At 41.3% G+C, this 14,880-nt stretch overlaps 1 protein-coding gene across 2 annotated transcripts; it reads left to right on the top strand.

The window, feature by feature from the left end:
* Window positions 1–3,455: 3,455 nt before the first annotated feature.
* Window positions 3,456–12,333, top strand: LOC108495728 (cytochrome c oxidase subunit 7A-related protein, mitochondrial). 2 transcript variants are annotated; one of them, XM_017811750.1, is made up of 3 exons: window positions 3,456–3,831; window positions 9,427–9,561; window positions 10,462–12,333. In XM_017811750.1, exons 1-3 carry the CDS (start codon window positions 3,760–3,762, stop codon window positions 10,603–10,605), a joined length of 351 nt encoding a protein of 116 aa, XP_017667239.1. In that variant the 5' UTR covers window positions 3,456–3,759; the 3' UTR covers window positions 10,606–12,333. The 2 variants fall into 2 exon arrangements, with proteins under 2 accessions (XP_017667239.1, XP_017667241.1); XM_017811752.1 differs by lacking the exon at window positions 9,427–9,561 and having other exon boundaries at window positions 3,479–3,831.
* The last annotated feature ends 2,547 nt before the right edge of the window (window positions 12,334–14,880 follow it).

Raw genomic sequence — 14,880 nt, 5'->3', positions numbered from 1 at the left:
GTAAACAACTCCCCATCTTCAATTTTGTGAGCTAAAACAAGAGGGAGATCACACCTAGGTTTTGTTCCAACAGCTTGAAGCAGCAAAGTTTCACAGCTTACTTTTAAGCATCAAGACTTAAATTGATTAACTGAAAAAGAGGATAAATTTGTACATTTTTCACAGCTTCCTCAGAGCTCCAGGGCATGAACCTTTTCTTTCTGTGGCTTTCAGTCAATACTGAATGACTTTTCAAGAACTTGATTCAAGAAAACAATGAAGCAAGAACTAGTTATACAATGGTGTTATCTCAATGCATGACCTGCCACAAAACCTCTGCTCCTCTGGTACTGTAGCATGTATTAATACTGGGGGAAAAAAGGGCAGAAAAACAAAATATAACACAACCTTAGTGAACTTACCAGGCACACCTATTTTTTCTGGCAAATGCTAGAAGATCTGAACAGGAGGAGCTATAGTGCAGCTGCAGACAAATATGCCCAGGAAAGGTTCCAGAAACATTATAATATGAGCTAGATCCCATGGATTTCAATAGGTCAGGACTGTTACCAAACAAACCTAGCCATGATGCACAGCATTACACTCTAAAGGAATATGTATACCTCATCTTCAGGGTCTTCTGCTCCATTACAGGCAGACTTGTAATCAAACATAACTTTTAGTTTATTTTTCTCGGGAATAAATTCTTTTCCACCTTAAATTATGCAGCACATCTTCCAGTTCATTAATACTGCCTACTCTCGAAAGCTACAGGGATTTCACAATTCTTCCTGTAACATTTACAAAATATTTCCATAAATTTCCTACTTGCTGAGCAAATAACATATCGTCTCCAGTTAATGTTCCTAACACAGAGGCAGAACATTGACTCAGGGTATCACGTATGGAGCATCCAGCTGGTTGTCTCTGTGAGAGGACAGCATAGATAGAGTTTGAGGGATTAAAATTTCACCAAGAAGAAAACTTGCTTCCAGGGCAACAGGCATAGGTAAAAAGCAGTGCAGCAAGGATCTACACTTCTGGTTCATAGCCCTGCTCTCAAAAGTAAATGGATGTACAGGGCTTCCAAGGGCTTTCCTCGTTACTGAGCAGTGGTTATCCTGTATAGGACATGTCTGTTCACAAGGGGATAAACCCAAGACAAGTCAAGGCTCCATTTTGCCACCACCAAACTCAAATTCTAAAATCTAAGCAGAAGGCGTTACATAGGTGGGTAAAGAAATCATATCACACACATTTTTATATGAGTATTTTACTTTCTAAAATATCTGCTATGAGTACATCTTCCCCCAGCCTATAAGCAAAGTACATTCTAATAATTTTCATTCAGTGCACGACCACAGATATTTTTATAGCAAGCATATCTGCCAAATTGTGAGACTCTTAACAGGCAATGAACTAACCGGTGTGGGTCAGTAATAATTAAAAAAATTACCAACAAATAATACTTTTTAGTAAGGCCTCAGTATGTTTAATCTTATCCAACAGCAGGCAACTCACAGTGTGAACTCCAATTATGAATTCGCACTGTTAGACTGATAATAGCAGGATGTTCTGGATCACTGACAAAATCCCAGCTGGCACAGAGTGACCATGGAATGCCACAGGCCTGTGAGCTGTAAGGATGGTAAAAGTCCTGCCGTGTCCCACCACAGCCGGGGAGCTGCTGACTTCTCATGAATGTTAAACTCAGAAGCAGCGTCATATTACATTCCCTTGGTTCGTGGTACTGATTTCATTTAACAAAAGTCTTCTTTTACCCAATGAATTATACATTTCAGATGTTTTCAAAAGATGACAGAATAGAAGGGAATCACTTGCTAGAGACACCCGAATCACTTGTTAGAGTGGAGACCCAGAGATTAAGTCCTAGAAAACAAAACCGCTGCTCTCCCTTTTGCAAAATGTGGAATACATAACATTTTGTTAGGAAAGGATGTCATTTGATGTTTGATCATCGAGTACTTTCAGGCCCTATCAACAAGAAAGGAGATTTAATCCATGAAACAGACAGAAGCTAACAAGCAAGCTCTAAGTGACGGGGGTGTTAGAGAAATTACTTGTTGGGAGAATTGCCTTGTTAAGGTTTAGGGCTTGACATGCTCCAGTGATCTCAGATCTAGGGGGAGGTTAACAAAGCTTAGGAAGAAGGATGTACCACTGAGAGTGGACACAAAGAATGTAGAATTTATGGGCCACAAGGATATTTTGCAGAACTCCCAAGATAAGTAAGAAACCAATAAAGACAACTTAGCAACTGTGCTGAATCAGCTCCGACTGGGTGAAAGGCAATTCTTGCAGGGGGAGAGCATGACCAGAACTACCGACTTGCAGATCACTGACTCGAGAAACCCACTGACTCAAGAGAAAGAATGAGAATGCAGATTAAGTAGCACGAGAAGAGAGAGAATAATTAACCAATAGAATTAATAAGAAAATTATGTAACTTGTAGCCAGTAAATGCCTTTGTTTTCTAAAACATATAAATAGTAAAAAGTTCTGGTAGTGGGTGTGCTTGATTTGTACACCACCACCAAGCACCCAGGCTTGCACAGCTCTGAAATAAATAATCAATGTATCACCAGGAGTGTGGCCAGAAGGACTAGGGAAGTGATACCTCCCCTGTACACGGCACTGGTGAGGCCACCCTTGAGTCTTGTGTTCAGTTCTGGGCCCCTCACTTCAGGAAGGACATTGAGGTGCTGGAGCACATCCAGAGAAGAGAAACAAAGCTGGGGAAGGGTCTGGAGCACAAGTCTTATGAGGAGCAGCTGAGGGAGCTGGGGGTGTTTAACCTGCAGAAAAGGAGCCTCAGGGGAGATCTCATCACTCTCTGCAACTCCCTGTAAGGAGGCTGTAGCCAGGTGGGGGTTGGCCCCTTCTCCCAGGCAACAAGTGACAGGATGAGAGGAAATGGCCTCAAGACGTGCCAGCCTCAAGAAGGTTTAGGTTGGACATTAGGAAGAATTTCCCCACAGAGGGGTGACTAGACATTGGCATGGGCTGTCGAGGGAGGTGGTGCAGCCACCGTTCCCGGAGGTGTTTAAGGAAAGACTGGAAGTGGCATTCGGTGCCACGGTCTCGTTGACAAGGTGGTGTTCGGACACAGGTTGGACTCGATGACCTCACTGGTCTTTTCCACGCTGTTTGATTCCGTGACTCTTGGCCTGTTGCACAGGGGTAACGCACCCGACCGAGCGGACACCCCCCTGTTCAGAGCGGACCGAACACAAACGCACCCGCCCCCTCACGCGCAGCGCGCGCGGCTCGAAACCTGTGGCGCCGCCGCCGCCTCGCGCACGAGCCCCTGTGACCCGCGCGCTCCCGCGGCCCCGCCCCCTGCCCCGGGGCGCCCCCATCGCACCCGCCAGGGGGCGGGGCCTCGCCTCCCACCCGCGCTGATTGGCCGACGTAAGACACACCCGCTCCCACCGCCCTTCGCGCTCCTCCCCGGCCTGCTTGGGGGGGCCGGGTTTTTTGCCTGATTCAAAATTGTCGCCAGGCTCAGTTTCTTCGCGAGCGCCGGGCGTGCTTGGAAGAGAAGCGCTCCCGCTGCCTTGGTACAGGCTCCTGTATTTTTCTGGATTTCTTGTTTTTGTTTGTTTTTTTACCTTATTCCTTCGGCGGTTTCCCGCGCAGGCGGTTGTACCGGTTCTCCGCGAGCCGGAGGGGCCCTTGAACGGTGCGACGTCTGAGAGCAGCCGGCTGTAGCGGGGGGTCCTTTCCCGGCGCGGTCGCACCGGTGCCCCCCCGCCCGCCATGTACTACAAGTTCAGCGGCTTCGCGCAGCGGCTCGTCGGGGCCACGGCGGCCGCCGCCTACAACCCGCAGGTAACACACCCCGGGCAGGGGCTGCGGCACCGGGCGGCGGCTCAGCCGGGAGGGATCGGCCGCCCCGCCGTGCACCGAGCGCACCCGGCCCCTCGCGTGACCTTGGGCGAGCCGGGACGCCGCGCTCGGCGGGGCGGCCCCCGAGTCGGCTGTGGGTGTATCGGGGGTCACAGCAAGGGATTAACACACTGTCATCGTACGGGACGGCCCCCGAGCTGCAGCAGTGGCTGGTGGTGGTTTAGAAACACAGAATCAATTAGGTTAGAAAAGACCTCAGGGATCATCGAACCCAACCTGTGACCGAACACCACCCTGTCAACTGGGGCACCGGGTGCCATGTTCAGTCATTCCTTTAACACCTCCAGGGACGGTGACTCCACCACCTCCCTGGGCACCTCCAATTTCTGATCACCCTTTCTGTGAACAAATTCCTCCTGATGTCCAACCTAAACCCTCTCTGGCGCAGCATAATACTGTGTTCTCTCAGTCTGTCGGTTGTTATCTGGGAGGCCGACCCCCACCTGGCTACACCCTCCCTTCAGGCAGTTGCAGAGAGTGATAAAGTCACCACTGAGCCTCCTCTTCTCCAGGTTAAACACCCCCAGTTTCCTCAGCTGCTCCTCATAGGATTTGTGCTCCAGAGCCTCATCGGATCCGTTGCCTTTCTCTGGACTTGCTCCAGCACCTCAGTGTCCTTCCTGATTTGAGGTGCCCACAACAATACACAGGACTGTAAATTGCAGCTGGCAGGTCAGAGCAGTCCTGCAGCCAGTCCCCTCTCTTGTCTGTTAATGTAGAAGAAAAAAAAAATTACTGAAAGCATTAAAACCTTTATCAGAGAGGACAGAAATCTATAAAAGTTTGTTTAAAGCAAAATAAAAAACCACCTTTCCTGTACTATCTTTCATATCAGCTTATCATTAACACAGCTTAGTCCTTAGCTGTGTCACACAAATGTGCTGTGCAATAGAATAGCTACATTTTAAAGAGTTACCTTCAGCCCCTTTTTGCAGTGTTATTAGGCTAGGCCAGATTTTTGGTAGAATTTCCTTTTTTATTTTTTCTTAGTTTGACTCAATTCCCACATCACACATTCAGATGCATCAGTCTGATAAAAATGTTTTCAATAAATAGCAATTAAAATATGAAAAGAATCCCATGAATAAGTAGGTGTTAAGTCCAAAGTGAAATAAATTTTTTTAATTAATTTCATTGCTCTATTTCATAAAACTATAGCTCAGAATGTAAAGTGGTTTGCTTTTTATGCTTCTGTTTATTTTGATGTTTCTGAAAAAGTGAAGGCATCCTGTGACTCAAATTCTGCTTAGGCAAATAATCAGTGTCATAATTCACTCTATTTTGTGCTGTTACATTGTGATGCTTCCCAGTGGAAATGGGAAGTGCTCTGTTCAGGTTTAGGCTTATTATGGGCCTGCAAAGTATCTGTCAGAATGTTTTTCAGAAATTCTTTTGCTGACAATAACTAGCAGCTTATTCTAACAAAAAATTCCCTGAGTTTTAAATGTGTGTTGTTCTTTCCATCTCAGTCCTAGCATTCTTAGAAGACTTAAGTTTTACATTTAACAAAGTTGCATAAAGTAGTCTGAACAGTTCAGCTTGTTTGAGTAAATGGGAACTTCCTCAGCTGGTGCAGTTGAGGAGTCAAATAGGTTGAAAAAACTACTTCTCATATTTGGTAGGACAATGACTGCCATAACCATTACAAATGCAGTAAAAAGTATTAATTCAAAGCAGTGGGTTGTGTTTAAAGTACAAACAGTGGGACCAGTTTCAAATGCCAGGTGAGGACAAGGATATGAACTTTTCTGTCGAACTGTTCCCTAGTTCTTCAAGGCTGAACACAATCCAAGTAGAAATTTAGTTACACTACTGGATCTTCACTTGATACAACTTATTTTGCTTATATCTATTTAAACTCCCCATGAACCACAGGTCTTTTGATTTTTATCCCCTACGAATTGCTTGGAGTTTGTTGAGAAACTATAATGGTCAACCTTTTATGCCATAGGTGTTACTTAATAGGTGCAGAAAATCACTTTACCTTAAGTGTGTCATCCCAGTACAAACAAAGCCTCGAGTGATCCTACCTAAGAGCATCTTTGTGTTAGAGATAACAAATATATTTAACCTCATACAATGGGGTGTGTTCTACTATGGAGGACCTGCTGTTTGGGTTAGAAGTGTCTATGTTCAGCAAGTTCATAAAAGTTATTTCAATGCATGTTCTGAAATACTAATTCTCAGCTTAACTTTCTTTCCCCTTTTCCTTTTGGTCCTTACCTCAGTTTTCTCTACTTTCTTATTCTCTGATCTGTTTGAGCAATGCCCCTAACATTTAAAAATTTGAGTGTGGTGCCGTCTCCATTAAATTATGCTCCAAATCCTTAACTGTTCTGTGCTGTCGGGAACATGTCCATTTAACTTACAGATTCATACTAGAAAGGGATAAATTTGTTTTAACTTTGAGCATGATGGCCAACTGCCAGATATATTGTGTCCTAAGACGTTCAGACCTCTGAGAGGGGAACAAACACTACAGCAGGGTAGGCAGAGAATTCTGTTTGCTATTTTGGATTAGCTACCTTTCTTTGAGGACTTCAGCATCTGACAAAGTCTTTGCTGTAGTGTGCTGATGAAATCAGCTGATGTTGACTGTTCTGCATATTACCTCTGCTGTATGTTGTCCAAGAATGGGGTAAAAACCATGTTACAGTGATTAGAAATAAAAGATAAGGACCTTAATCTCCGAAGAACAATTATCAATGTGTAATATTTTTTTTAATGAAGCTTAGGTCAAATGTGTAGAGGCATTAATTCCTCAGAATTAATTCCTCAGACTACTACTATCCAGAGTGTAGTCAGATACTAATGTTATTAAATCTCTTAAACATAGTTTTAGTAATGTTAAATACAAGTGACAAGGGTCATTTAAGGTGTCTAAGTTCTTACTTAAAAATGATCTGCAGTGAAATTCAGCCATGACATTATACTGAGGATTTTTCTTCAGTCACGCTAAGCTTAGCAAGCAGCTGGGTCTGAGATAAAGCACTTGCCAATAACCACAGACAAATACCAAGTAGGAACAGCCAGGCAGTTACACTGATTTAGCTGAGCTTCTGAGCTTGGGTGGAGCTGACCACAAGATTCACAATTCATGGATGGAATTCAAGTGGAATTTTACGTAGGGGTGAGGGACCCTGATTAATGCAGCATTAGGCAAAGTGAATGGTCTCCCTTCTGCAGCACGTGTTTTGTTGAACTCTTTCCTTGAGCCAGCGAACCACATCAGTGTTTTTTATTTAAAATGCCATATGATGTTCTTAACTGGTGCCATGCTGCTCTGGAAGTAATTTACAACAGTACACTTATAATTATATGAGTTTTCTGAAGTGGTTTCATTTGATTTCATGATGAAGTTGGTCATTATGAGTTGGGTCTGAATCTGCTATGGCTTCAGCAGAAGTGGGATCTTATAACTATCTGAACAGGAATGTATTTCTAAAGCCAGAAGAAGTGTGCAATAACCAACAGTTGTTAACATGACTGATTTCACTATTCCAGTAGTAATCCATAGTGTGTCTTGCATGCAGGCAGTCTCCTGTAGGTGCAGGAATTTTAGTGCTAGTAACAAATAGTAGGGTTTGCCTCTTATCTGTGAGTTTCGGAATGATCAAAGAAATATCTTTATCGTGAAACTACTGGAAGTAGTTTGCAGCTTGCTCCAATTCTCAGTATTTACATTTGCCACATGCTACAGATAGTTCATGAAATACAGGAGACATGATCACAACAAGCAGGAATTGCAGTGATTAAGTAACTGTGGGAGTTACTAGATGGCACTGCTGCTGGTAAAAGTGGGCTCTCAGGAAGGTGAAAGCGAGATTCAGAATTGGAAATTTTAGAGGAAAGATGCACATTTTCACATTTGTTGCGATACTAACAATCAAGAAGGCAAGAAAAGTTTTGGAGAAAAAGTCAGCTGCACATTTAGTATAAACATCTGATCTGTAGTTCTGTCAAATCACCAACCTTTTAAAGACAAATCTAACAAAGTACCTAAAGTTCCTATAGATAGAAAAGTGGTCCAAAATTGCTTTCTTCAAGTCTTTTGACGTAGCTGGTACTGAGCCTCGGACATATAGTCAGTAACTTCCCCTGGCTAAAAATAGATCCTTAGATGCTTCCTTCTTACCAGTATGACCAGAACTGGTCACGGTTCTTAAATAATTCAGCCCTTACCTTCAGGCACAAGCCTGTTCAGTAGAAAGGCAGTAGTTACTGAATATGCCAGAGAATGCAGTTTTGGCTGCTGTCTTTCAAAATGTAACCAGGAAGGTCACAAATGGATTCTAATATTCATTTAGGCACTAGAACAGTGGGAAGCTGAACCCACATCTTCAGGATAGAGAATTGATGACCATTCCAAAGGCTATTTTGGGAAGCTGAGAAATCTGGTCTTTTTGCTGAAGATGCCTGTTGTAGCAGAGGGTTTACGTATGGAAAACACATGTCTGGTCTATGGCAGGCATAAGAGAAAGAGTGCCAGCCTGCTTCCAGCTTCAAACACTGTTCAGGCAGTTCTCTTAAATACAAAATGCATCAACTAGTCCTTTCAACTGAAACTAGAGTTTCAGTACAGTCTGAACTTGACCCATGGAGAGCACTGCTTCTGTTTGTAGTGAAAACCTGTTGCATTAATTTAAGTGTACAATGTTCTTAATTCTGAATCAACTTAGAAAAAAAATTATGGCTGTTTTGGGAACCATAATATAAAAATCACTGCCATGTGTCCAGACATAACTTTTAAATCTAACTAGAATAATAAAGGCAAGGAAGACACGTCATGATGGCTGTGACTTTGTGCTCTTAGACACAGAACTGAATTTGGTAGTTTTTAATTATGGCAAACATAGAGTACAACGATCTGAACCAAAGGGAAATTGAGCTGTGCTGCTCATGTGGAGTTCACTGAGGTATGGCAAGTTGCAGCAACGTGAATTACACAGTGTATTTGCATCTGCATAAAATATCCACCCTGTCAGGGCCTCTGGAGTGTCCTTGAGTACCACTTGTGACTTCTGTATGACACAAGTGATCCTAACCTTTTTTTTTTGACTCAAAATATGCTTCTAAATTATTCAAGGCCAAATTATTTATGGCTACTGCTTGCAGAATTCGGAAGGTAGAGTTCATTCCTCACTCCGATCCTAGCATCAAGGATCCTTGTTTGTAATCCTGCTGCTCAGAGAGAGTCCTGGATAGTCTGACTATGTGCAAAATACAAGCAGTAATTTGGACCAAGTACCAGCACTGAAAAACAATAGCTATAAGTTAATGCCATGAGGAAATTGCAAAGGAGGCTCCTATTTTCCTCACTAAGCTCTGACCCAGAGATGTTGCTGAGATATCAGTGGACCAGCAGTGTGTCTGGAGCTCATTGTCACAGGTCTTCATACCAGCTAAATAGTCTCTGTAATGTATCCTTGTAATGATTGGCAGCATGCCTGCCTAACGTGACAATTGGTACATTTGCAAGTGTTATATACCTTGATATTTTAATCTTTATTTATGCAGGGACTCAAACCAATAGTTTCCACTGAATCCCCAGCTCCGATTTTTGGGACAACAAGTAAACTTGCTTCAGATTTTCCAGCAACTGATTCTTACTTGGGTAAAAACAAGGTACCAGACCTACAGAAAATTTTTCAGGTAATGACAACTTTGAGAGTAACTTACAGAAAACTGGAGAGTGGGACATATCCGTCCTTATTTTAATATAGCTAACTACTTTTGTCATTCTATAATGCCTAATTCTGTAAAGTCTAATCAAGAAATGCCAAATGCAGTATAACCTGTACACTTGTACTATACTGCAGAGTATATATATGCCTTGTCTGGGAGATAAATACAGGAAGTGGAAGGCCTAGTAACGTTGTCTTTTTGCTGGCTTCAGAAGATGTTTGTTGTATTAAACAAAAATAAAATTTGACTATTAAAAGCCCTTTCTCTCTGGGAATCCAAGCGTATGCCTTAAAGCAGATCTGGAGGAGCAAAGCAGAACATTACTATTCTGTGTATAGTTTTTTGAATATTACTGAAGCTGTTTATAATGCAGTATAGGAAGAGCACAGTAAAGTTTTCAAGGCCAGTTTGTTAGCTATGCAATTTCTAGGCATACTAGGATTTTTCATAAAACAAATCAGTTAAGCATTTTTCTTTTAAGCATGTGCTTCATATAATGTTCCCTTTTCTCTTACATGCCACTTGAATGTGGAGTGTGTCAGTCTGACTTGGTGAATATTTTTTTTATACCCATCCTCTCATGTTCTTTTGTTAGTGACACTTTCTCCATCCAGGGCCTCTTGAGAAGTATTTCAATATATATTCTTTCTGCTTGCACTTAACAGCTTTGGCTAACAAAATTAACGTGCCTTTGCGCATTTGGCTTGCTGGATAAAACCCACTGACTACACTTGATTGTAGCCTATTTGTCAGGGGGTTTCCCTCTTGGAAGCCTCTTAATTTACACAGGGTAAGTTGTTCCTTAATGACCTTGGTATGGGTGTTAATTTCTTTTTTGTTTGTTTTCTTTTTGAACTGTTCCCACAGAAAGCAGACGGATTGCCAGTACACCTGAAACGAGGAGTGCCAGACAGGCTGCTTTATCGGACCACTATGGCTCTAACAATAGGCGGGACTATCTACTGTCTGGTAGCACTGTACTTGGCCTCCCAACCAAGACAACAAAAATAAATGAACCACAGTTCATGGGACTCTCAACACTTCTCTGAAGGACCTCCTGCATGCATCAATTTGCACTTAATTCTGTGGCCACATAGGGTTCATTATTCAGATTAAATTTCTTGGAGAAAATGGTTTTAAATTGATTGCCTTATGTATTCTAAAAAACAATATAAATGGCCAAATACATAATTTTAACATATGGTTGTAGCTTTTGTTGTCATGCAGGAATGTATAAAGAGTTGGAGAAAGTTAAGCTTTTCCTTCCTTCCCTCCCCCAACTTAAACAATGTTAGTGAGAGGACAGGACAGGACAAATACTTTGTGGGCTATGTACCACATTTCTTAGTGGAAGGATGCTGCTAGTTTCCAAAGCACTAGGAGCAAATAATTTAGTTATTATAGCATACTGGGAACTTTTTTTGTCATATACAGCTCATTTTACATAAGCAGATGGCAGTGTAACTTTTCCAAATGCTGGTATATTATTAAATATTTGTACCTCTGGTGGTAGGACAAAGGGCTTGACTCCTTGAAGCGTTTAAAGTGGATTTATTCCATAACTTTAGCATCAGTGTATGCAGCACAGTGCACCAGTATTGTAGCATCAGTTATACTGGGTTTTGGAACTTTCATTTGTCAAACTATATTATTGTGCAATAAAGATAACTACACAAATACTAAACCAGGCAAATCTTGAAAGTTTCAGACCACTTCAGCTGGCCTGGTAGGGAAATAAACATATTGGTACCTTTTAAGATCACCTTGTAGATCTCAAATCAGGCAATTGATTCAGCTACCTTACTGTCATCTTTTTGAGATGGTAAATCTCTTAAAACCCTCTCTCGGATCTCATTGAGTGTTTAACTATAAGCTTTGGTGAAACAGGCCACTGTCATAACTCAGCTGCTTATTATTTTCAGTGCCCACACATTTATGTACCCACATACACACACATTTCCTTTGTTGTGTGGGTGGAAGAGGGACGAGTCAATAAAACCCTTTATGGATTCCCTTTCCCTTGTAATAGCATAGCCTTGGACTGAAGGTTCATACAGGTCTTCACAAAAAGCATCCTCTAATTTGATAGATCCTCCTCTGGCCCTGAACATCGATTATTCGCTCTTTGTCACCGAGGCTCTGGATAAGCATGGATTTACTGACCTCTGTAGAGACCCAGCTCTCACAGAACTGCATAAACAACCTTCAAAGTAAATAAGAAAACCTGTTGATAAAGGAACCTAAAACTTCCATTTTTTCAATCTTTCACTAAAAACATTCTGATTTTTTTTCCAGTCAAGTTACATCAAAGCCTTATTACTGTTCTGTGGGGAAAAAAAATAGCTGTTTTTATTGTGATCTCAGGTTTCAATCAGTGTTGGTATTTCAGGATGAGAGAGATTTAAATCACGGAAAAATAATTCTGTAAGCACAGCAAGAGCCAAAGAATAGCATAGAATAACTTAATTCTGCAAGAATTGACAGCTGTGTTGCCTCTACTGATAAAATATTTTATCCTCAGTAGTCTGTGCTTCCATGGCACTAAGAATCTTCTGCTATAGCCTGCTAAATCCTACAAAAAGAAAAACAAACCCCCCCCAGTCACAAAACAACCCTGAAAGAAAGAAAGAAAATAAGAAAGAGAAAACAGCACAGCAGGTTATTGTCTGTCTTCCCTACCTACCATCTATTAAGCACTGCCTACAAGAATTTTCTAATAAAGGATACTTTGCACATAAACTTGACTGGTAGATTTTCATGAAGATGAGTTTTGCTCAGTATTTCCATGCTCTTAGTTTTTTGAATTGGTTTGGGGTTTTTTTTTTAGAGGGTGGGTTTGGGTATTTTGTTTGTTTGTTTCGTTGGGGGTTTTTTTGTTTGTTTTAAAGAACTGGTTTTAAAGTTTATATAGAGGATAACTTTCTGCTTGCTGCCAAAGCAGATGTGGTTAAAGTAATTAAGCTGTTGTCCCGTAGCTCATTAGCCAGTGGGAATACCCTTCAAGTACTTGTGGAAAGAAGGACCGACTTATCACTCAGGTCCAGCTTGCCTACAGGGAAATCAACTAGGAGATTGAGTTCATGTATTGCTATAGAGGTCATAGCTGAAGCTATGGATATCAGAATTGTCTTCCTATTGCCCTGGGCCTAGCTTTTTCCAGCTCTTTGTCAGCTGGTAAAATCATTTGTGCTAAAGGGAAGAGACACTACCATCAGATTTTGCAAATAAACAGAGACTGCCTAATCCATCGCCTTTTTTTTTCTCTCCAGCATTTGGAGTTTGAAAAACTGTTTTCACTTTGCCCTTCTCACAAAAGCTGACCCCTTTGAAGGTTGAGAGTGCTGCTTCAGCTGCTCAGATTCACATCTGTGGTTCGGTTGGGGGTTAAAGAACAAAGAGGATTGTCTGCAGCCAGTGATACAGCTCCAGTCCTGAAAGAGGAGACTGCATTTCTGTATTCTGACAGCAAAGTGTTCTGAAAAACAGGAAAGCTTGCAAGCTATAACCAGGAGGCTAGGCTGTGGCAGCAAAATCTTGCCCCTTTTTTCTCAATTAGTTTTGAGATCATCATAAAAAAATTACAACATGGTAAATGCTTTTTCTTCCTAGAAAAAAAAATCTCAGTTAACTATCTGTTTTAAAATATTTCTGATGCCAGACTTCTGTGAGGATTCAAGAGGGTTTTAGTGTTTTGAATTATTATTTGTGATAGAGACCTAATCATCATCTTAAACTGTCAATAACACCCTTACCTTTAAAAGAAGTAGTCTGACCCCCACCTAATGTGAAATAAAGTCTTAAATAAGGAGAGCAAGGGGTGAATTGCATAATCAAGAAGGCTACTTTAATATGTCATCCCCAGAAGAAAGAACCTGATGAGTACTACAACTTTATCATGTGTGTTGTGTTCTGCTTGTTTTTCAAGACCGTCTCAGTTTTGTCTTAGAAAATATGCAACCTACCAGCAGCGAGAACTGAGGAAGAAAAAAACCAGATGCATTTTTAAATGATAGCTTATACTCTAGTACTAGTTTTTTTGCTTGAAGGTACAGTAGAGAATAAATTATAATAAGCTCTCCTGCCCCAAGGTGCTGGGTGTGGAAGGGAAAGCGGCTGAGATTTACGGTACTCTGGAATAAAATTATCTCATGGATAATCATCCATCCCCAATGGCATTATCTTATTGTTCAGAGACAGTGGTTTTCCTTCTTAAATGATTTCTCTGGCAATCTGGATTCAATAGTTATACCTTTGTAATGTTTTTTAAATAAGATTCCCTCCTGCTACTTTTTGTGTGGGAGCAGTAGAATAAATGCATTTGAGGTAGTATGCACATGTCTTTCAGCTGCTTTAAAAATAAAAGTATGTTAAGTAGAGGATTGCTCCACAGTATTCCAGGATGACCATACAGTCTCAACAGGCTTTTGCCTTAACATTTTAAACTATCAATGGACTGATTATTTCAATACAAGGACATTAACTGACTGAACTTGCCTTAAGTAAAGCTTTCAAATTAAAAGGTGCTGTAAGGAATAAAAGCAAGAGAGCTAGAAATTTTGGATCAAATCTTACAGACCTAAAAAATCCAAAATGAGTGTTTAAGAACTGTTTCCTTGCACATATGCACATAGTACTCAGTTGGTTAGAGCACAGTGCTAATAATGCCAAAGCCTAATGTGTTTTAAAATGGACAGTGGGAAGAACTCGCCTGTAATCTAAGGATTAATTTTAAGCAATAGGCATGATAAACAACCTTTTAAGCATTTTATATATTGATTACTAATTACATCTTCATATTTATAAAAGATTATTAATTTGAAACAATTCCAGCTAGTTGCACTGCAAGTGATGCCCAGATTGCTAAAATACAGAAGCATATTTGCTGTGAAGGGGAGTGCAAGCATTCCTGTGGATCAGGAAATAGGGTATATATTGCCAAGCATCAGTTTGGCATCTCACTAACACCAGATCATATCTCCTGGTGCTTCTCATGTGATTCCAGACTGCTTTTGGATATGGCACTAGAAGGAACCATTTTTTGTACAATTATTATCTTAAAATACAAGAAAGTGGAATTTAAGGGTCTGTTTCCTCACACATATTCCCCCAGTCTGTTGCAGGCAGCCCATATCTGGGCTACAAGAAGTCAGTAATCATCCTCTGGCTCCAAAGAGACATGATACTCCATGGCAAAACATTTTTTCTAAATTATTTTGCCTAGTGGATCCAGTGCTGCAAAATCAGGGAGGTGGGAGAGAGGCGGAAGTACTTTTCCTCACTTCACAT

The sequence above is a fragment of the Lepidothrix coronata genome, unplaced genomic scaffold (genome assembly GCF_001604755.1).
Source record: "Lepidothrix coronata isolate B3197 unplaced genomic scaffold, Lepidothrix_coronata-1.0 Scaffold33, whole genome shotgun sequence".
Taxonomy (NCBI): domain Eukaryota; kingdom Metazoa; phylum Chordata; class Aves; order Passeriformes; family Pipridae; genus Lepidothrix; species Lepidothrix coronata.
Note: the sequence above shows the minus strand (reverse complement) of the source record. Positions and strands in the feature narration are given on the sequence as shown.